Source organism: Phoenix dactylifera, chromosome 10, assembly GCF_051530095.1.
Source record: "Phoenix dactylifera cultivar Ajwa chromosome 10, Ajwa_hap1_PhDact_Kaust_v1.1, whole genome shotgun sequence".
In the NCBI taxonomy this organism is placed as follows: domain Eukaryota; kingdom Viridiplantae; phylum Streptophyta; class Magnoliopsida; order Arecales; family Arecaceae; genus Phoenix; species Phoenix dactylifera.
In genome coordinates this window covers 29303468-29323670 of record NC_143199.1, presented here as the reverse complement: position 1 = coordinate 29323670, position 20203 = coordinate 29303468, and the positions used below count along the sequence as shown (strand labels likewise).

The following is a 20203-nucleotide window of genomic DNA, read 5'->3' as shown; positions in this document are numbered from 1 at the left end:
AATGTAATACCGGTGACCAGTGAAGCTGACAATGGGAGACGGACCCCAAACATCAGTGTAGAGAAGCTCAAAGGGAGCAGTACTAGTCATACCATATGAGTGAAAGGGCAACTTGTGAGCTTTATTGATAGCACAAGCATTACAAAGGTTGGAGCAGGACACTGAACTGTTAATAGGAAGCAAGAAGGAACGAACTAGACGCGAAACAACTTTGGGAGAGGGATGTCCGAGACGACCGTGCCAGCCAGCCAAGGAAATCCGTTCATGAACGAATGCAGTTTTCAAAGGAGACGGCTGACGCTCACACGAGTCTGGAAGAGGGTACACACCATTGTCACATGGTCCTTGCAGAAGAAGCTTCCCCGTCCTCCGATCCTTGACAAGAAAAAAAGAGGGATGAAATTCAATGAAAACATCATTGTGCTTGGTGAACTGATGAACCGAGATGAGATTTTTCTGAAGATCAGGAACACAAAGGGTATCATTAAGATGAAACAGACGAGTAGAAAGGGGAAGAGTCAACGAACCAACGTGTGTGACAGGCAAACCTGAACCATCACCAATAACTACTTCATCAGTGCCGTCATATTCGGAATGTAGATGAAGATTAGAAAGCTTGCCGGTGATGTTGTGGGAAGCTGCTGAATCAATGAGCCAACGCTTGTCAGGCGGATGTGAGGCAGAAGCACAATTTGCCATGGGCGCGGAAGAGGGTAGCTGGGGGCAATGCTTGGCAATGTGGCCAACACGATCACAGATCTGACATTTAGGAGCATACCGCTGCTTGGAGTATCGTTGTTTTGAGTCACCTTTGTGATCTGGATTGGTACGAGAGTTATTGAATGATCGCTTGAAGGAACGCGAACCGAAAAACTGCCTGCGCTGAGAGGAATTTGCAGTAGCCACCAGTGCTGGAGAGGATGCCTCAAGCCGTTTCAAATAGGCTTCATGGCTGACAAGGAGGTCATGAAGTTCCTCAAAGGATAAAGATGTCTCCCGGGCTCGAATGGGAGCGGCAATGTCTCGGTATTCAGGACCAAGACCATTGAGAACGTAGAGAGTAATGTCATCATCTGGCAATGGAGAATCTATTAGAGCAAGTTCATCAGCAATGGTTTTGACCGAGTGTAAGTAGACAGAAACACTGCGATCACCACGCTGAAGAAGAGTAAGCTCCTCCTTAAGTTGCATGACCCGCGTGCGAGAGCGGCTGGCATAGAGCTTGGTCAGCTTGCTCCAAGCATCGCAGGAGGTTTTGGATGATGCGATGAGGGGTACCACAACATCAGAAACAGAGGCCAGGATAGCATTCAGGATTAGTTTATCCTGACGAAACCAGTGGTTGGAGGAAGAACTGGTGGAACCAGACAACGTGCCATCAACATAACCATAGAGATTATACCCAAGAAGAAGTGACTCAAACTGGGCATGCCAGGAAGGAAAGTTGGTGGGGGTAAGACGAGCAGTAATCTGGGATGAAGCATTGATGGCAACAAGGGAATTTTCCGTGGAAGAAAAAGTTGATTGATGTACAGACGGGGAGGAGGAATCAGCCATGGCACAGACGTGAGTTAGAGGAAGAGGAGCAAAAAGAAAACTCAGTGGAGAATGCAAGCTCTGATACCATGTAAAGATATGAGTAACAGTTTTCTAAAAGGTTTTCCACATAGTCAGTGATTACATGATAGATATATATACACAGATACAGCTGAGGATCAGTTACAATATTATTCTCAGTTACAACAACTCATAACAACTGAGTTGGTTCGTATCATATCTGCAGACTGTTGGGAAGTTGTGGATACGTAGCTCAAGGCGGAGGTGCTGGTGTTACTGGCTCTACAACTGTCACGCCCCGAACCCGGATCTGTGACACGGCCGTGCTATTGCCAACTACCGCCCACAATAGCACGAAGCCTCATACATGGGTTACAGGGTAGTCAAACCAACCAAACCTTTATATATGAAAGCATTCTTAGTACAACATGCTGGTCAGTACCCAAATACAGAGCTTCTATGTAGTTTATGTACACAAAAGTATACTTATTTTATCCCAAAGGAAAGAAGCCCTGATACCAAATTAAAGTGTCTCCGACAGCTATCAGTGGTGAGGATCTGAAAGAAAAATGTAAATGAATGGATATGAGCTACACGGCTTAGTAAGTAATCATACATAATTTTACCGGATCAAACATAAGAATTCATGCGATTAGCATCATTTAAAGGAGATAGCAGTTATAGCAAAATACAACATTTCATAAAGGATATATTCAAAAACTCGTCGTAAAATAATGTATGCTTTGGCCAGGCACGTTCATAAATGTCACGGCCCGCCTGCACAGGGCACGTGACTATCGGGCCCACATGAGGGGGAAACACGGGGCTCCCCTGCCAGATGTTGGCCGGTTCCGGGGTCCGTACGCGCGCGCATGCGCCGCACTTAACCCCTCACCGATTTTGCTTCTCCCCAAAACGCATCTACAGGATTTGGAAACACCCGCCTCATATACCCAGGCTCTGGAACGAGCCTCATGATTATGCTTCAAATATCATTTTCATGCAATATATCATAATCATAATTCATACCCAATCATATATTCATGAAGAAATACCATTTAACCAAATTCATGAATCACATACAATCATATGATCCTAATTTTGAGAATACACCATATCAAATATTATTTCATCATTTCATACTTATAACTTAAACAGTAATTTGCGATCAATAAGATTTGTGCAGGGTCACTTACATCAAATATGATAACCATGTTTATGCAGGATTTGAGAGGCTAACATATACATCAAATGTCCGTTGTTCCATATACAATGATACACTTGAACCATGCTAACCCTGGTAAATCATGCACATCTACTAGCATATGCTTGATTATGCAAAAATACTAAACATGTTTTAATAGGGTTTGAGAAGCTGACATGTATACTATATAACAAATCATCATGATAAAATATTCATGCTGAGTAAACAATTCAGTGTTTTATATCAATCAAGAATTTTCATGAAATGCACATATATAACCGTGCCTCCGGCATGCCGTGGTCATACTCTCAGATGCTACTGCGAAGTCATTATCGGCCACTGGCGGGGCCAGCTCAGTTATTAGGCGGCCACTGGCGGGGCTGGCTCAGTCATTCTCGGCCACTGGCAAGGCCGGCTCAGTTGCATTCGATCAGTAGCTCTTAAGAGTCCGTAAACAATACTTCTTGTAGGTAGTACCTCATGGATGCTACGGCGAATTCATTATCGGTCACTGGCGGGGCCTGCTCAGTTATTAGTCGGCCACTGGCGGGGCTGGCTCAGTCATTATCGGCCACTGGCAAGGCCGGCTCAGTTGCATTCGGCCCGTAGCAATAAGAACCCTTAGGTACCCCTTGCAAGCAGTGCACATAACTAGATGCAATTCATTATCTTATTTCATATGGATATCACAATTACATAGCAATGTAACCCAATTCATCTTGCATGCATAATAAAATCTGCATAAGCTCAATACATGCATAATCATACATTATATGGCTAGAACATACCACTCATATACATGATGCATAATTCATAACTCAAGATACATAATTCACAATAAAGTTGGGACAGGTCAATTACATGCATGATCCATAGAAGATTAGGATAGGTTACTTACATTTTATAATACACCCATTCATGAAATATATACACGAATAACACTTTAAAATCTTAATAAACATAGTACTAACATGATCCACAATAAGATTAAAATAGATTACTTACAGTGATTCGCTTTCCAAATTTATCAAGTCCAGGTGACAAATCCTTAATTACCTAAAACAATATCATAGAAATTACATTATTCCCTATTTATTTATTATATAATTTCTCAGTTCATCACACTATGAACTTACTTGCCTGGATCCCATCCAAGGATCTAGCCCAAGTTCAATTTACCCAATTTGGAACCTTTGGGCTCGGTTTAAAACCAGATGGGGTTCATATAGGTCAATTAGGCTTAACGGGTTTCGGACCCGAACCCAGATCTGATCCGATAGGGTCTTTTCTTTTTCTTTTCTTTCTTTTTTTTTCTTTTTTTCTTTTCCTTTTCTTTTTCTTTTCTTTTCTTTTCTTTCCTTTTTCTTTTCTTCCCTGTTTCTTCCCGAACCTTCCTTTCCTTCTCTCTTTTCCTTTCTTTCTTCTGTTCTCCTCCCTTTCTTTTCTTCTCCCGATCCCTCTTTTCCTTCCCCCCTTTCTTCTCCTGCGAAGGGAGGAAGGCAAGCTCGGGATGAGGGTGACGGAGTTCTCGAGAGGCTAGCCGAGGCCGGCGGCGCCTACGGCGGCCCTCCCTTCTCCCACGGAGGAGAGACGCGCCGGGAGAGCTAGCAGTGTCACGGGATGCCCGCGACTGAGCCCACGGCCGCACCGCGCGATGGTCGTGGCGCTCACGGCCGGCTGCAACGCCGCGGTGCTCGCGGCCGAGGCCAGCGACGCCGGCGATGCTCGCGGCCGCGGTGAGCCCTGTTTCTTCCCCTTCCTTTCTCTCTTTGTTTCTTTCTTTGTTATCTTGAATAAATTAGAAGATAGGGAGGAAGGGGCTTACCTAGCTTCCAGGGCGCCGGCGACGCTCGCGGCCGCACGCGGTGAGTCTTCTTCCTTCCCCTTCCTTTCTCTCTTTGTTTCTTTCTTTCTCTGTTATCTCGAATACATCAAGAGGAGAGAAGGCAGGGGATTTGGGGATTTCTTAAGCGGTAGTCACCGCTTTAGCAGCATTGTTTCAGCTGCACCCAGTGCCGACAGCTGGACTCCTCTGTCCTCTCAATTAACATGAGGTGGCATCCCTCAAATGGGCTGCCAACCATGGGCCGAAAAGGATATCGGGCTTAGATTGGGCCCGGATATTACAACAACAACGTGGTCTAGTTCTAATCTTAACATATTGGTACTTAAACTTTAAGCAATTGTATAATGGAACCCATCCCTCTCTCTGCTTTCAAAGAAGATAATTAGACTTCAAAATACGTATAAGCTCTAATCTCTCACCGCATTATGAAACAAACTCAGTATCAAATGAAAGGATAGGATGCCAGAGCTTCAGGAAATCCGAAGTTGCATGCTTATCATCAAGCAAAATCCATCAGGAAATGAAAAAATTGCAGTAGAAATACTTGTATAGTATATAATTTTTTTAATACAAATACTGCCAACAAAAATAAAAAATAAAAAACTATTCAGATTCTCGCAATGATTCATGGTCCATCCAAATAAAACTTTCAGAACGATGAGCAGAAAAAAAAGACAACCAGACTGACATCGTCTACCTTTTACCTTTCTATAAAGGTGCATAGAATGATGAAAACCATACTTTGAAAACTGTACTTTCTCTAGTCTAAGAACCAATTTCCAGCCGCGCATTTCGGATCCCGACCCACTCAATTACCGTGGCCAAATAAAAACTACAATCTACACCTTTTTTTTTTTTCTGCACTTCCTCAGTGCTAATATTGTTTCTAAATAAACCAAGCAAACAGAGATCACCACTGTCATAAAGAAAAGAAAAGAAATAACAAACAGAGTCTTTTACTCAAATGAGCTCTAAGCAGAAAGCATAGAGAAGACTGAAAGACATGGATGACAATCCGAAGCTGCTATTCCATTCCTTGAGCGCGCATTCCCAAAGATAAGCAACCCACAAAATTCTCAAAACTGAAAAAAAAAATTAAAGAACACAAAACTTTTCTATACTATATTATTATTCTCCAACAGAGGAAAAAAAAAAAAGTTCCGGTTCAGAAGACCAATATATGTATAAGGATAAAAAAAAAAGGGAACTCGGCGATCGATCGACCCATCCATCCATCCATCATTCATGCATCAAAGGCGAGGCCCGTTGATCATCATCTCATCATGCGACTGCACAGACGAGACACATCCGACGGCCGGACAGGCTTGAGCAAAAAATCCTCTGCTCCCTCTTCCAAACACCTGATCCAAAAATAAAATTAAAAAAAATTCAAATAATGTCATGAAGGCATATTTGCACTTATATGCTTTGAGAAACGTGGAAAAGACGACCACCTGTTGATCCTATTGGCTACGTTCTCGGATGACATGATAACCACAGGGATTTCCTTCAGCGTCGACGATTCCTACAGCCACAAAGTTTCAACGGCAACATTGTGAATATTGAAGCCTCCAATAACACATTCATCAATTTTTTTTCAGGAAAAAAAATATGGGGGAATACACTGACCTTGACCTTCTTGAGGAGCTCATACCCAGTCATCTCGGGCATCCAGTAGTCCGTAATTATCATATTAACATTGGGCTCCTGCCACCCCAAAAAAAAAAATCCCATTAGAGACCAGTCAAATGATTAGTACCATGTATTAAGCTTAGATACAATAATAATCAGCAATAATACAATAAAATGATGAAATAAATAATAAGCGTACCAAGCCCAAGAGCTCCAATGCTCTTTTGCCACTGTCCACGGTCGTCACTGCGAAACCCAAGTTTCTCTCATTAATCCCATAAACTTCACCCAGAAAGATCAAAATTTCTATGTCATAACTTTTAAAATCATAAAGCCAAAAAAAAAAGACATCAAAACAACCTCTATGTTTAGAGCTGCGAAGAAGCTTGGCGATCACCGCCCGGTCGACGGAGCTATCGTCGACCGCCAGAACATGGAGCTCGCGCTCCGCTTCTCCGCCTGCACCCAAATCCCCTCTCGACGATGACATAATTATCCCACCCTCTAACCCACTCTCTATCCGGAATAGCTGCAGAACACAGAACAGAGAAGACTCGGAGGTGGTCTTCTTCTTGGCTCTCCCACGGCTTATATAATCCCCAAACTCACCAGAACGAAAAGGCAAGGATAAGGGGAGGGAGAACAAAAGGGGAAGGAAATCTCCCAAGATCCACCGAGAATCCGAGGAAGCGGGAGAACCGAGACCAGAGGGAATGACACCAAATCCACCGTCGATTCCGACTCCACAGACCACCCTCTGAGGTCCCCGCTCCGGATTTCCTCCCCAAACCTCACCCAACGTCTCACCCGAGGGACATCCCACATGGACTCGGGCAGGGCAACCCGAGATATGGTTCGAGGGAAGGGAGGGGAGAAGTCCACGGTTTGACTAATCTCCTTCGGGGGGCAACCCAAAGGACAATCTCGCCATCATCATCGACATCCCATCCCTATCCTCTCCTAGTATTCTTGCGTCACCGAATCTATCTAGATATTGCTCTCCTGGTCCAATTAATTATATTGTGTCTTGAATGGACGGACATCAGGGGGGATCGAGTTAATTTAAGGAACAAATGGCAGGAGGAGATGGTGGAGAAGATCTTCCGAGCCGTACCGAGGGAGATCCCCGTCCCTCTCACTCCCAACTCCCAAGGACAAAATAAAAACTATTTTATAAAGAAGGAAAGATTCCGCTGAAAAGGTGGTCAATTATTTTCTTTTGCACTCGAAGGGGCACCGACCGAGGGGAGGGAAACCGGACCCGGTTTGGTGGATTGGTGTTCCCGAGGGGGGATATGCGAGGCCGTACCGTACGGGATTTACGAGAGATACGGGGGAGATCTTCTTCGCGGGTGGGGACAGGATAGCCGGTCCGTGGTCCGGTCTCCTGATGCCGCATCCCGGTCCACGTGGACTGTTTTCGGCGGTCTGGATGAACCGGAGCAGATCGGGGCGGTCCGGTGCCGGGAGACGAGTTGTATCACATGGGGGCTTGACAGCGTCCTTTTCTGAATAAAATAATGTGGTCTGAAAAGTGGGGGCCACCGAACATGGGAACGCTGTCAGCCGGAGGGGAACGGTTGCGAGGATTTGTGTGGCGAGGTTTGTCGTCTTATATTTATTTAGAATTATCAGGGTGAGATGGGCGGGAACAATAATCGTATCGGACGAGGATTATAAAAGAAAATATGGCGCAGGACTTTTATTTTAATACGTTTTTTTTTTTTACATCTTTTATTTGGAAAAAGGGAACCAACGCCGCTAGGCAAGGCGGATATCCATGTTAAAAAAAAATTTTAAAAATCAAATAAAAAAATTTCTACTAATAAAGCCTACATTCATTCTCTTTGCCAGTTCAGTGCACACCTTTGAGTGCTCTGACTTTAAAAAAAATACAAAAAAATTTATATGCACAAAAAAAATCATTTATGAAGAAAAACCACTCAATTAAATAAAAAAATAATTGTAATTTTTTTTAGCATGTTAAATAATAAATATTAGTGATGGCCGAGAAAAACATCATTAATGTCGACTTTATTAATGTTATGCAAGAGATATGATTTTTTTAGATTTTTGTTCAACCATTTTTAAGGTGCAATATAAAGCTATAAAAAATTATAATAAATATAAGATTTCAATAACTAAATTTTTGTTGCATTAAGCAATAAATTTTAAAAATAGTTGAGCATATTAGTATCCACATCTATATTAAGTAATAAATTTTAATGATGGCTAGTATATTTAATATTGTATCTATGAGTAGCTAAGCAATCATTTCAAGTGCCGACAACATTAACATTAGTATACATTTTTTTATTCTTAAAATTAAATATAATAATATAATAAATTATAATAATAGAAGGTTTTAATAACCAAATTTATTAGATATATTCGGTAAAATATTTTAATTATAGCTAAGTAAATTAATTCCAGCATTATTAATATCTTGCATGTTAAGCAAAGAACTTTAACAATGGTCAATATATTAACATTAGTATCATTAACACCATCATCTACATGACGTATAGAGAGTTCTAAAGCATCTATGGATTAATATCTATTACATATTAACTAATGAACTTTAATGATAATTGCATCCACATAATGAATGAGGCTGCACAAATTGAGTAGCCAAATAGAAATTTCCATCATTAATATTAGCATTATTAATCCCTTTCTTCTTTTTTTGATTGTTATTGAAATATAATATAACAATATAATAAAATATAATAAATACACATTAAGTAGAAAATTTTAATGATACTCGAGTATATTAATATCAACGTCATTAATATCTATTACATATTAAATAATAAACTTAACTAATAGCCAACATATTAATATCAGCGTCATAGTACCGATGTTCACATGATGAATAAAGAGCTCAGCGTAAACTGAGCCTCCATTTTTGATATACATAATAGATATAATAGAATAGATAATAAATGTTGTCATGTTCATGGGACCAATATTTCGTGCATTTATATTCTTAGTGAATTGGTGATGAGCTCTCTTTACATTAAGACAAAAATGGGAAAATCAAAAAGAAAATAGAAGAAGAAAAACAGAACATCTCCATAGATTCCAATTTTGACCGAGAAAGAGATGCTTAGGAGCAAATAGGATTGCCGTGTGAAAACATTTGCTATATTGAGAAAGTATTGCACGATTGGGTCACAAACATCACATATACTGTAATAGAAGTTGTCAAATTCCATGTTGTTAAAATGTTTCAATGACGGGCGACCTTAAAAGACTGGCCTTGAAAGTTCTACGGGGAAGAAGTTACTGCACTCTAATAAGCAGGACTATCATCACCTTGTCATTTGTTTCCAAAGATAGAGTTGTGATGGTTGCAGGATTGACATTAGAGCAATTCCTTCTCTAGATAATTTTGTCATGCTTTCATGTTAAAAAAAAAAAAAAAAATTTGGCATCGACAAAATTCATGACTCGGAAAATATAGTAGTGAATCCAAGCACTTAAACACAAAATAATTTTCACATGTTTACGAACAGCCTTGAATACTTCGCACATTCAGATTAATACAAAACATATTGGTGCTTGGTCGTGCACCCTTGTAAAAGCAACTTATATGATGATCAATTCATGCAATGAGGCAGTGGTTGCTTGTGGAGATGGGGTTTGGGCATTGGCCTTGTCCAGATCCTTCCAGCTAGAATGCATTATTCTTTTCAATCCCTTCTGAAGCAAAATACCAAAAATAATTTCGATTCTAAGAATTATACCTCCTTCGACGCCATCAATCGACATCCAATTGGGATAGGCAGGCAAAGGGAGAAAAAAAAGGCATAGCTTGAGATTTTGTATATGATTGACAAGAATTATAATCCTATGAAAACAAGAATTAGTTACCCGAGTTCTCAAGGTTTTCCAATAAAATTATACACCAATACACAACTTTACAAGAAAAACCATGAACCAAAACCTTGAAATTGATTAAGAATTAATAACAAAAGCAAAATCAAAACAACACTGCTTGATTGCAAAACTAAACCCCACAAAGCGGGTTTTCTTTTTACAAGCAAGCCAAGAGAATAAGGGAGAAAGAGATTATAGAGAGAGACAGACAGACAGACAGACAGAGACTCAACCACCACTGTGTACACTTGCAAGTTTCTAATTATACACCTATACACAACTTTACAAAAAAAAACTATGAACCAAAACCCTGAAATTGCTTAAGAATTAATAACAAAATCGAAACATCATTGCTTGATTGCAAAACTCAACCCCACAAAGTGGGTTCTCTTTTTACAAGCAAGCCAGGAGAGTGAAGAAAAAGGTTAGAGAGAGAGAGAGAGAGGGAGAGAGAGGCTCAACCACCACTGTCTATACTTGCAAGTTTCTAATTATGCACCTATACACAAAACTTTACATGAAAAACCATAAACCAAAACCCTGAAATTGCTTAAGAATTGATAACAAAGACAAAATCAAAACAACACCGTTTAATTGCAAAACTAAACTCCACAAAGTGGGTTCTTTTTTCACAAGGAAGCCAGGAGAGGGGAGAAAAAGGTTAAAAAACAAAAAGGAGAAAAAGTCTCAACCACCACTGTCTACACTGCAAGTCAATAAACCCTCTTCCTCATTGTCCTCAAACCCTTTTTTTTCTTTTTTTTTCCTGATTGTCTTCATACCCTTCACCAGCAAGATTGTCCTCACACCTAATGGAAACGGGTCATCTAGGAATGATATGGACCAGGAGAAATTAGTTACTAAGGGGGTTGCATGGACTCCTTTACACAATAATGATATCTGCCATTCGTTCTACAATCAGAAAGCATCCAACGCTGAATATCGCATGGACATATAAAGTTCTCATGCACGTCTCTTCAGAACTTTACTTTTGTGATCGTAATTTGTGTTATAGGTATTCTTAAGGACTGAAACTAACAAATCCCATTAATTAAGAGTCTTAATGTTGTGGAATACTCTTGAAGTAACAATAAGATGTTTCATCATCTAATCGTGATTTCGATCCATCATGGTGGACCTACATAGGAAATAAGCAAAATAAAAGGCCTCTCCCAAGTCATATAAAGGTTGCATTTTCAAAAGGCATGATTAATAAATGGACCTCTTTTTTGTTTTCACTTAGAATAAGATGAACATCAAAAGCAGATCTAACTTCATTATGGTTGAATAATGAATGGGCCATATAGTTTTTGGTTGCTAACTGATTATCTTCTTAAGTGTTTTATATATATAAATGCACAAAGTTAGTAAGTTGGGACAGTGCATGCGCCGATGATTTGTTGCATCACAATTATGTTATATGCATGATACTAATATTCACTAAACATCAATTGATGTAGCTATAACATATAGCTGTTGCAAACATCACCAAAAAGCATAGATGCAAGCGAATCAAGGTGAGCTGAGGTGCTAAATTGCTTAAGCTTAGCTTGAAACTAAATGAGTTGCTCAAGCTTGGCTCCAACTTGAGCCGAGCTCCACAAAACTTACTCATATTTCAATTTCCCATATTTTCTTATAAAACATTATTATAATTTTTTAATACTTTTATAATAAATTAGGAGAAGTTTCTTGCTTCCTCCGCTTTCCATTAACAAAAAAAAAAAAACAATTTAGATATATATTTTATATGCAATCATGGCTGTTTTATATATACTAGTGATTGTTAATTTCATGCACACTTATATTTTGTAATAAGCTAGAGACTAATAATAAATTATCAATCAAAACAAGCAATTGAGAAGTGAATTTTTAGATACTGTGTCCAGAATGCTGAGTGATAGTTAATTAAAAATAGAGCTAGAAAGCAATTTCATCAATTGATATAGACTTACGACAATGTTTCTACCATTTTTATAGCACCTAATTAAGAGTATATCCATCAAAACAAGCAACTGAGAAGGAAACTTTTAATCAGAAGGTCTAGATTGTTGAACAACAGTCAAAAGAAGAGCTAGAAAGTAATTTCATCAAACAATATCGACATAAAATAATACTTCTAGCATTTTTATAACCCATAAATAAGTGCAAACAACTTTTTTAATCCTTCACTTGACCTAGGAACTGAATCTTGTCCAGTAGCTGTATACAAAGGTGCAAAACATTGTTCCCATGTACAAAGAAGATGAGGTAAAAGAAAACAAAAAGAAAAAGAAAAAGAAACTTAACAATAAAGAAAGCAAGAAAAGTAGGACTATAGAATATGATTCATTTTCCATAACCTTCCTTTCTCCTTTCCCTTCAAAAAAAATCAACAGAGAAGGAGGCGTCACTGAGAAGAGTGGAGGAGGAGAGGAGAACGGGTAGTAGTCCTGGGAATGGAGTCGGAGATCCTGGGGAAAATTCCCTGACCCGGGGCCAGGATGTTGAGTGGGTCGAACCGGGCCTTCCGGGCCGCGAACCGTTCCCACCCCCGGCCGAAGTGCTGCCGCCACTGCATCGCCGTCTGGTGGTGGGGCAGGTACTGCTTGGCGCCAACTTGGCCGCCGACGGCGGCCTCTGTAATGCGGCGGTTGCGGCGTAGGAGGTCGTGGAGGCACCCCGGTGGGCAGCTGCCGGGGGTGGCAGAGCGCAGAACACCCACGATGTAGACCACCTCGTCGTCGCCGCCGCCGCCGGTAGAATCGGCTGCCACCTCCGGCAAGACGGCCGACGTGTTCGTGCTCCACCTGGCCAGCAAATAGGGTGGAGAAAAAAAAAAAAAGGAGTGAGTTATGTTTCTATCCGGCGAGTTCGACTCGGTTGGCCGAGTGGAACCGAGTCAGCCATGATGAGTAATATTCTTGGCGAGGCCGGTTCTTGGAGGTCGGGTTTGAACTGGAGGCGAGTGTAGCTGACCAGCTTGTGGATGGATCGGTGGACGCAGGGTCAAATTCAGCCCCTCTTGCCATGCTAGTGCAATTGTGCAAATTTGGGAATGACAGAAAAATGGAGACAGAGCTAGGATTTTTATAGGTCAACCTTGATTAGGCTCGGATTGATAGAGTAATGACATATGCAACTTTGATAAGTATGCCGATACAACCCAATAACAAATGGGATTTTTCGATCCATTCTTGTAACAAGTTTATTCTCATGACTTGATCCAACTTGATCGACCTATAATGACTCCGACTTGAAAAAGACCAGCCACTCAGAAAAGATCTTGCCCTATAGCCATGACCGAGCACAACCCTGGGTTCGGGTCGTATCTTTCGGCCATCTTTTTTCGGTGATGTCAACCGTTAGTTAGATCACATCTTGCACATATTTCAAAGTGCTCCAATAGCTTTTTTTTAATCCATCTTTTCCGGCTGCTTTGAGATCTATGCAGATAGAAGAAAACGGTTGGAGTGCTTTGAAATCTGTGCAAGATGCGATCTAATGATTCATATCATGAAAGAAGATGAGACATCCCTTGGCCTAAAAGATACAATCCGAACCCTACAACCTATGCAGCTTATTTCTGTCAAAACTCTAGTCTTGACATAGGTTCAAAATTTGTGACCAGGACCTAAGAAAATAGAAAAATCTTAGAACCAAATCCAGAGTCAGGTACAGTTAATTTTTGCCACCCTAGATGGAAGTTCTTAAACACGAGCATTGAAATAACTAACCAAGTCGGCCAAGGGAATTGGTTCACCAGTACAATTCACGGGCCTGGTCTAAGTCTGATTGCAAAGATTAATGCAGCAGAGAGAGGCTGGTGGTTTCAAGGAACGAAGAGGAGCCGAACAAAAGTAGTCCCTGCTGCAAGCCCTGGGTGGTCTCTGCTGCTTGGATTGCAGAAGATACCTAATAATTAGCATAAATGCTTTGCTATGGCAGCTATAAAAGCTGGCCCATCTTTTACACAGCAGTGCACACTGCAAAGGTGGAATTTGGACAGAAAAAAGTCAAGAAGCACCGCAGATTCTCCCATGAAGAGAAGAAAAAGGTGAATTAAACACACAAGAAAACAAAAGGGGTGGTCTTAAATAAATGTCAGCTGAAAAGGAAAAAGAAAATCCAATTAGAGATGTACAAGTGCCCAAATATGGCTGCATCTGCTGTCTTAAGCTGCTGATGACTGTAACGAAAAGCCCAACAATGAAGGTAAGGTCATCTTTCTTGCTATGTCGAAGACTTGAAGGTGTAGTAGAAAATAACAAAAGAGAGATCTTAACTAGAGGAATACATGACGAGAGAAATTTGCTTACTTTTCTCTGAGGAGTGGGTATATGAGTATAGGGCCCTCAAAGTCTTGTGGCGAGATGTTCTCCATGAGCAAGTCTCTGAACTCCTTGATCCCTGACTTGGGCACAAACATGTTAAGCCATGGGTGGGGGATATCCCACACCTCTCTTCTTCTCAGTTCCATTTCCTCCATGCGTACCCTGTTGAGGAAATCAAAGTAGGACACCTCGACGCTGTATATACGTGAAGGCATGTAGCTCATCTGCCTCAGGATCTCCTCCGCAACCTTGGACACATAACAGAGGAAACAACGGTAAGTTTAGTATCTGGGAACTCTTTCTATTGCTTCAGGGGCTCGTAGTAGGGATTACTTGCTCTATGGAAGAATCCTTGGCTTCGTAGACATATACTGCAAACTCGATGCAGTAGTAGACATTTGAACTTCCCTTTTGTAAGTCAGGGATGAAGTCCATGTGGGAAGGGAAAGCAATGGAGGAGCCATGAAGGGATCGCTCATCAAGTACTATGAACCCTTCCACATAGTCCACCTTTTCTGGCATTGAAATCAGAAGCTCCTGGTCCTTGGTGAAGATGTCGAAGTCTTGATAAAAGGCCCTCAGCCATCTCACCTGTACAAAGCCATGAAAGGCCTAAAAAGGATTAAACTCGAGACTAATCACATAAAACAAGCTGCAAGTTAATGTTAAATAGAGAGACTGCATTTAGGTTGTAGTGAACACCTTATGAGGAGCATCTTGCAGTAAAATCCTTGCACTTGTTATAATGCCAAACTGGCCTAGCCCACCCAAAACAGCATAGAAAAGTTCTGAACTCATTGTAGGTGAGCATGTCACAAGCTTTCCTTTTCCTATTATTGTTAGAAAAAAAAAAAAATCAAAACATAAATTCCATTTATCTTGCAACATGAAAGAAAGGAAAATATCTTGCTACCTGTGATCACATCAAGTTGAAGGACATTAGTGATCTGGGGACCATATTTGAATGCTTGGCCACTGATGCCACCATTGGAAAGAGTTCCACCAATGCTGAGATAGAGGTAATCGGTCCAAGACCTTGGAGCTAGTCCCACCTTTAAGCTCTCCGCTAGGAGCTCCACCCAAAGAACCCCACCACTAACATCAGCATAGGAAAGAGCTGCCTCACCATCCCTTCTCCTGTGGATTTCTATGGTGGAGGGAAGGGAGTCCATCATAATGACAATGCCATCAGGGGCTTGCGCCTGGCCATAGATGGAATGGCCAGCTCCTCTTGCAGCAACTGTGACCTGGCTAAAGGAGGAGGCAGAGAGGAAGCTGAGGAGGAGTGAGATGTCCCTGGGAGACTCGGGTCTTAGAACCCCAGAAGGGGAGTTGAAAAGGATGCTTCCAAAGTCTAGCGATGCTGTGCTGGTCGTCTGGGCGATGTCCAAGGGACCAAAGTCCATTGGGCTCTGGATGAACTTGCATGAAGAACAGAGCACTACAAGGAGAAGCAGGGTATTGACTCTGGTGCAAAACATCGCAAACTCCATGGAGTAGAGTTATTCACGAATCAAATTTGTTGCTTTTGATCGATCAGCCTGGGGAGCACTAGCGAGAAATTAGTAGAAAAAATTTGAAAATTATATCAGTTGTCCATGGAAGGGGAGTAAGAAGGGAACAGTTAGGAACTATAAACCATGCATTCTGCGTGCTTTTCATTGTTCATTTCAACGTAAGTAATATGATTATACTAAATCTACCAGAGGGGAAACGCATGCTTGGACTTATATGGCTTCTTCGTTTTCAACTATAGTTACAAGAAAAATTGTCAACGAACTTTGGAGAAGAGTCAACTCAGAGAGAGAGAAGAGAGAGAGAGAGAGAGAGAGAGATCCTAGACAAGCGAGGAAACCAAGTAGAGGAAGAAAGAAACTCGATGGACACGGAACTAAGATAGCAGGTGAGTTTTTGAGAGTTTCATGAGCATGAGGTAAATAGCAATGCCAAAAGCCCAAAAGGAGAAGCCATCACACACCAAAGAGAGCACATGCGATCGATTCTTTCACTTCATTCAGATGTATTCTCCCTTTCAAGATACTCTCACTTGTTCCAAAAGAATCCAAGACTAAGAGATGGAGATGGAACAAAACACCAAACTAAAAGAAGAGGAAGAAGAATAGGAACAGAAATCCCCTGCCAAAATCTGGGCAAGGGAAGAGAGCTCACTGCACTCTTTTACTAAGGACTGTTTGCATTTATAGACAGGCCATGGAATAAGACATCCCCGGGGCCTGGCTTCAAATCTATGGGGAATCCAAATCTATACTTAAGAGGGATGCATGTGAGCCCCGCCGTGGCATCATCTCAGCTTCCCCTGCCATCCCACCCTGCTCTCATTGACACTCTTGCCTTTATTGGGATCTTCTCTCTGGCTTGGATAAATATTTGGCAATCGTTAGGACAGAGGTTGGGTAACTATGGGAAAAGATCTTACTGCTAAGCCTAAGATCTACCAAACCTTCCTTTTGATCTCTTACTCTTGTTCTCATCCAGATCACATGCATCATTCTACTTTTGGAAGCTGGCCTCCTCTACCATCCATCCAGAGCCTTTTGTCAGCTCTCCCATTATGGAAACACAGTGCAATCTCCTCTCTTTGACTCCCTGTGCTCCTTTTGCGACATGGTTGCCAGCGGGAAGGTTTGAATTTCCTCCAAACTTTGGAGATAATAAAACGTAGGAAAAAATTATGGCCATTATACTTAGGGCTATCGCGGGAAAAGAAGGGGAAAAGTATGGTCAACGGGAAAGTAATGAGATACCTCTTGTTTGGTTGGAGTTTTCAAAGGAGAGAGATGGGAAAGTTGTATTCCTATGGGAATATGATTCCCATATTTCATGGGAAAGTCTTTCCCATGAGAAACATGAGAAAGTTACTTCCCCATGAGGTGAGAATCATTTTATTTTTATTTTTTCTCAAAAAGGCTCTTCAGCATTAAAAAAGCATTAAAGAGGCATTAAAGGCCTAATTTTTATTAAGGGCATAATAGAAATTATACATAACTTTCCCAAGAAAGTGGATGGCCAACCAAATATAAGCATTTTGGAAATTTGTCACTTTTCCATGGTCAACCAAACATGCCAAAAGTACTTTCCTAGGCATCTTCTTCCTAAGAATTTGTTTCCCAGGAATCATATTCCTAGGAAGGGAAAAGCTTTCCGCGAACCAAACGAGCCCTTAGATCACATAAGTTTAAAAAATTTCAATTAGGTACCAAAACTTTATTTTCATTGCAATATAGCCCAATCATCCATTTGGATCTCGACACTAATAATAGAGGGGGATAAAAAGACCAAAATAACCTTGATTCAGAGAGGCTGAATCATGGCTTTCACGTGATGTTAAAGCGCTCCCTTCTTTTGTGATACTTTTATTTGCATAGGTCTTAAAGTACTCCATAGTCTATCATTCATCTATCGATCTCAAAGCGCTCCATTCTCTATCATCCAGCCACCTGTATAAATCTCAACTCAAAGCACTCCATCCTCTGTCATCCATCCGCTCACACATATCTCAAAGTGCTCCTCTATCATTCATTTACCTGCACAGATCTCCAACTTTATACATTATACTTTTGATTCCTTAGATTGCAATGTCGGAGTCTCGGATTTTGTGCCTAGATACTGCCTTTTTGATTGCACTACACTTACCCACAGCATGATGGAATAGTACATTTTCACCTATGCTTGTACTTCTAAGATTGATATCAAATTGGAAGTGAATTGAAAAAGGCCTTGATGATAATTCATAGTGAAATTTATGTATTGATTCCTATACATTATCACCAAAATGAAATTGATTATATATATAATTGATAAGAGTTTAAGTTTAAGTATGTTAATATAATGTCCCAAGGGCGAGAGCATATTTGATGATGGGTTTCGGGATAGGATGGTCCAATGGATGTAGGATAGGTCCTTGGTGTCATTGTGGAGTCAATTTAGGTGTGCGAATCAATTCCACTAGCACCTGATACACATGGATTTGAGGATTTGTTAATCAAAGCAATTGACACCAACCCATATGTAATCTATAATAGAATCCAAAATAGAACTGGTAGCTTCATCATTCCCCCAACAAAGTTAAAGATTAGTGACAGTGTAGTCTAATATAGCCATCAAACAATTCTAGAAGATCTCTTTATAGTCTTTTTTTTTTTTTAGATAAAAAGGAGGCACAGCCATTCAGATTTATTAAAAATAAGCTAAACTTTACAATAAGAAGTTATGAGAGTTAACACAAGGATTTATAGATATAGATCGAATGAAGCTAAACCTAAGAAACAATTCATCATAAACAAAGGTCTTTAGCCTCTGAAAGCAGGAGTAGACGATGTGCATCAAGATGGAAAAATAAATTAAGAAAGAATAGAACAAGCGGACAAAGCCTCCACTTTGAGGGGTTAGGGGTGTATCTTTTGGAAGGATTCACTTCTTTCGCACAAATCCACCATCAATGGTGGATTCAAGCGAAGAAAGATAAATTCTTTTTTCATGCTACACCTCTGTCTCTACTTTGAGACAATCTTGCCAGGCTTATTGATTGCAGGCAATAGTCTCCACTCAAATTTTCTTGGACGATAATACTCTTTTATCTTTGACCAAATTTTGTAAATCCAGAAAAATCTCTCTATTAGCATAACATTGCCCGAACATTAAAAAGTCGGAGGCTATTCAATGTATGCAGTAGAGGCACTAGAGGAGGTCTTGTGTAGGAAAACCTTTAAGTTCCTCTCTTTCCAACAGCCCCTAGAAAATCCCTCATGCAGAATTTTCAAAAAATGGATAATAATTTTAATTTTGTTTAGCGGATACTGCATCCCACATAGTCAAATAAAAGTTTTATGAATGCAGAGTATCTCAATAAACATTTTCTTTGCAAATTCTATCATATCTACTTTTGTATTATGCCACTGGACATGTTCCTATACATGAGTGAATGGAGTGGATTTAAGTGGCAATTTCAGCCAATCTTGTACCTATATTTTTTTTTTTTTTGTATGTGTGGATGAGACAATTTTAGCTAATCTTGTACCTATAGATTTTCTTTTGTGTGCGTGTGTGTTGGAATAATGCATTTATCATAGCCCCATCCCTTATAGATGAAAAAGATGAAGGGAAAAAAAAAGAGAGGCAAAGTACAAAAATATATATGAAATATGAAACTCGTTGCCACGTCGATCTCAGCTCTAAAAAAATATAAAATATATAAATAAATCTATCTTATTCTATAAGTTTAAGCTTTTAAAAAAAGTAATAACTTCACCATGGTATAAAGTAAAGTGGTGATTTCAATCCGTTTCCACCTCAAACGCAGGTTCCTATGTGCTCCTCAGCCTTCCGGCAGACGCAGCCCCAATCTTTGTCATCCGGATAAAAGAGGCATCACCTTTAAACAAGCCCGTATCTTTTGGAACCATTAAACCGTGGGAGAACCGATCCCTTCAGCAGCAGCCGGACACAGAAGGGTGCAGTTGTGGTCCTCCTCTACATGGCTATACTAAGATATCCCATTAACCATTACATTATAAGCTCTCCTAACGCCTTGGTCGGTATTAATTTACTTGGCTGGTCAAGATATTCCCGACAAAATTTGCACCCAGTCCTAAGCACCACAAATCAAGTGGGACCCCATTGCATATCTCTGTAGGCTGTAGATTGTACATAATTATTAAGTTAACAGACTTAGTAGGCAATTAGGTAGCTGATTCCCTACTATTTTGAATTCAAGGATCACCCTATTCACCTCAATGAGCCAATGCTGTG

At 40.5% G+C, this 20203-nt stretch overlaps 2 protein-coding genes across 4 annotated transcripts; both read right to left on the bottom strand.

Moving 5' to 3' along the window:
* Nucleotides 1-1642: 1642 nt before the first annotated feature.
* Nucleotides 1643-7186, bottom strand: LOC120105979 (two-component response regulator ORR5-like). 3 transcript variants are annotated; one of them, XR_016396702.1, is made up of 7 exons: nucleotides 6600-7186; nucleotides 6439-6485; nucleotides 6237-6314; nucleotides 6062-6132; nucleotides 4587-5968; nucleotides 3767-3817; nucleotides 1643-2115 (listed from the first exon to the last, which is right to left on the bottom strand). XR_016396702.1 is itself a non-coding variant. In XM_089925902.1 (5 exons), the coding sequence occupies exons 1-5, from the start codon at nucleotides 6727-6729 to the stop codon at nucleotides 5881-5883; spliced, it is 414 nt and encodes a 137-aa protein (XP_089782028.1). In that variant the 5' UTR covers nucleotides 6730-7186; the 3' UTR covers nucleotides 2856-5880. The 3 variants fall into 3 exon arrangements, 1 of the variants encoding a protein (XP_089782028.1); XR_016396701.1 differs by having other exon boundaries at nucleotides 3767-5968; XM_089925902.1 differs by lacking the exon at nucleotides 1643-2115 and having other exon boundaries at nucleotides 2856-5968.
* A 6747-nt stretch (nucleotides 7187-13933) lies between these two features.
* LOC103724327 (cytokinin dehydrogenase 3-like) lies at nucleotides 13934-16399 on the bottom strand. The gene is made up of 4 exons (XM_008815554.5): nucleotides 15348-16399; nucleotides 15137-15264; nucleotides 14768-15025; nucleotides 13934-14682 (listed from the first exon to the last, which is right to left on the bottom strand). The coding sequence occupies exons 1-4, from the start codon at nucleotides 15925-15927 to the stop codon at nucleotides 14416-14418; spliced, it is 1233 nt and encodes a 410-aa protein (XP_008813776.4). The 5' UTR covers nucleotides 15928-16399; the 3' UTR covers nucleotides 13934-14415.
* Between the last annotated feature and the right edge of the window lie 3804 nt (nucleotides 16400-20203).

Excerpts from the sequence above, each read along its gene's own strand:
- LOC120105979 (XM_089925902.1), bottom strand. The coding sequence starts at position 6,729 with ATGTCATCGTCGAGAGGGGATTTGGGTGCAGGCGGAGAAGCGGAGCGC. Across the intron at positions 6,133-6,236 it reads AGCTCCTCAAGAAGGTCAAG|GAATCGTCGACGCTGAAGGA; the intron begins GTCAGTGTATTC and ends TTGTGGCTGTAG. Across the intron at positions 5,969-6,061 it reads GTAGCCAATAGGATCAACAG|GTGTTTGGAAGAGGGAGCAG; the intron begins GTGGTCGTCTTT and ends TTTTTGGATCAG.
- LOC103724327 (XM_008815554.5), bottom strand. The coding sequence starts at position 15,927 with ATGGAGTTTGCGATGTTTTGCACCAGAGTCAATACCCTGCTTCTCCTT. Across the intron at positions 15,265-15,347 it reads TCAACTTGATGTGATCACAG|GAAAAGGAAAGCTTGTGACA; the intron begins GTAGCAAGATAT and ends TAACAATAATAG. Across the intron at positions 15,026-15,136 it reads TGCAAGATGCTCCTCATAAG|GTGAGATGGCTGAGGGCCTT; the intron begins GTGTTCACTACA and ends GGCTTTGTACAG.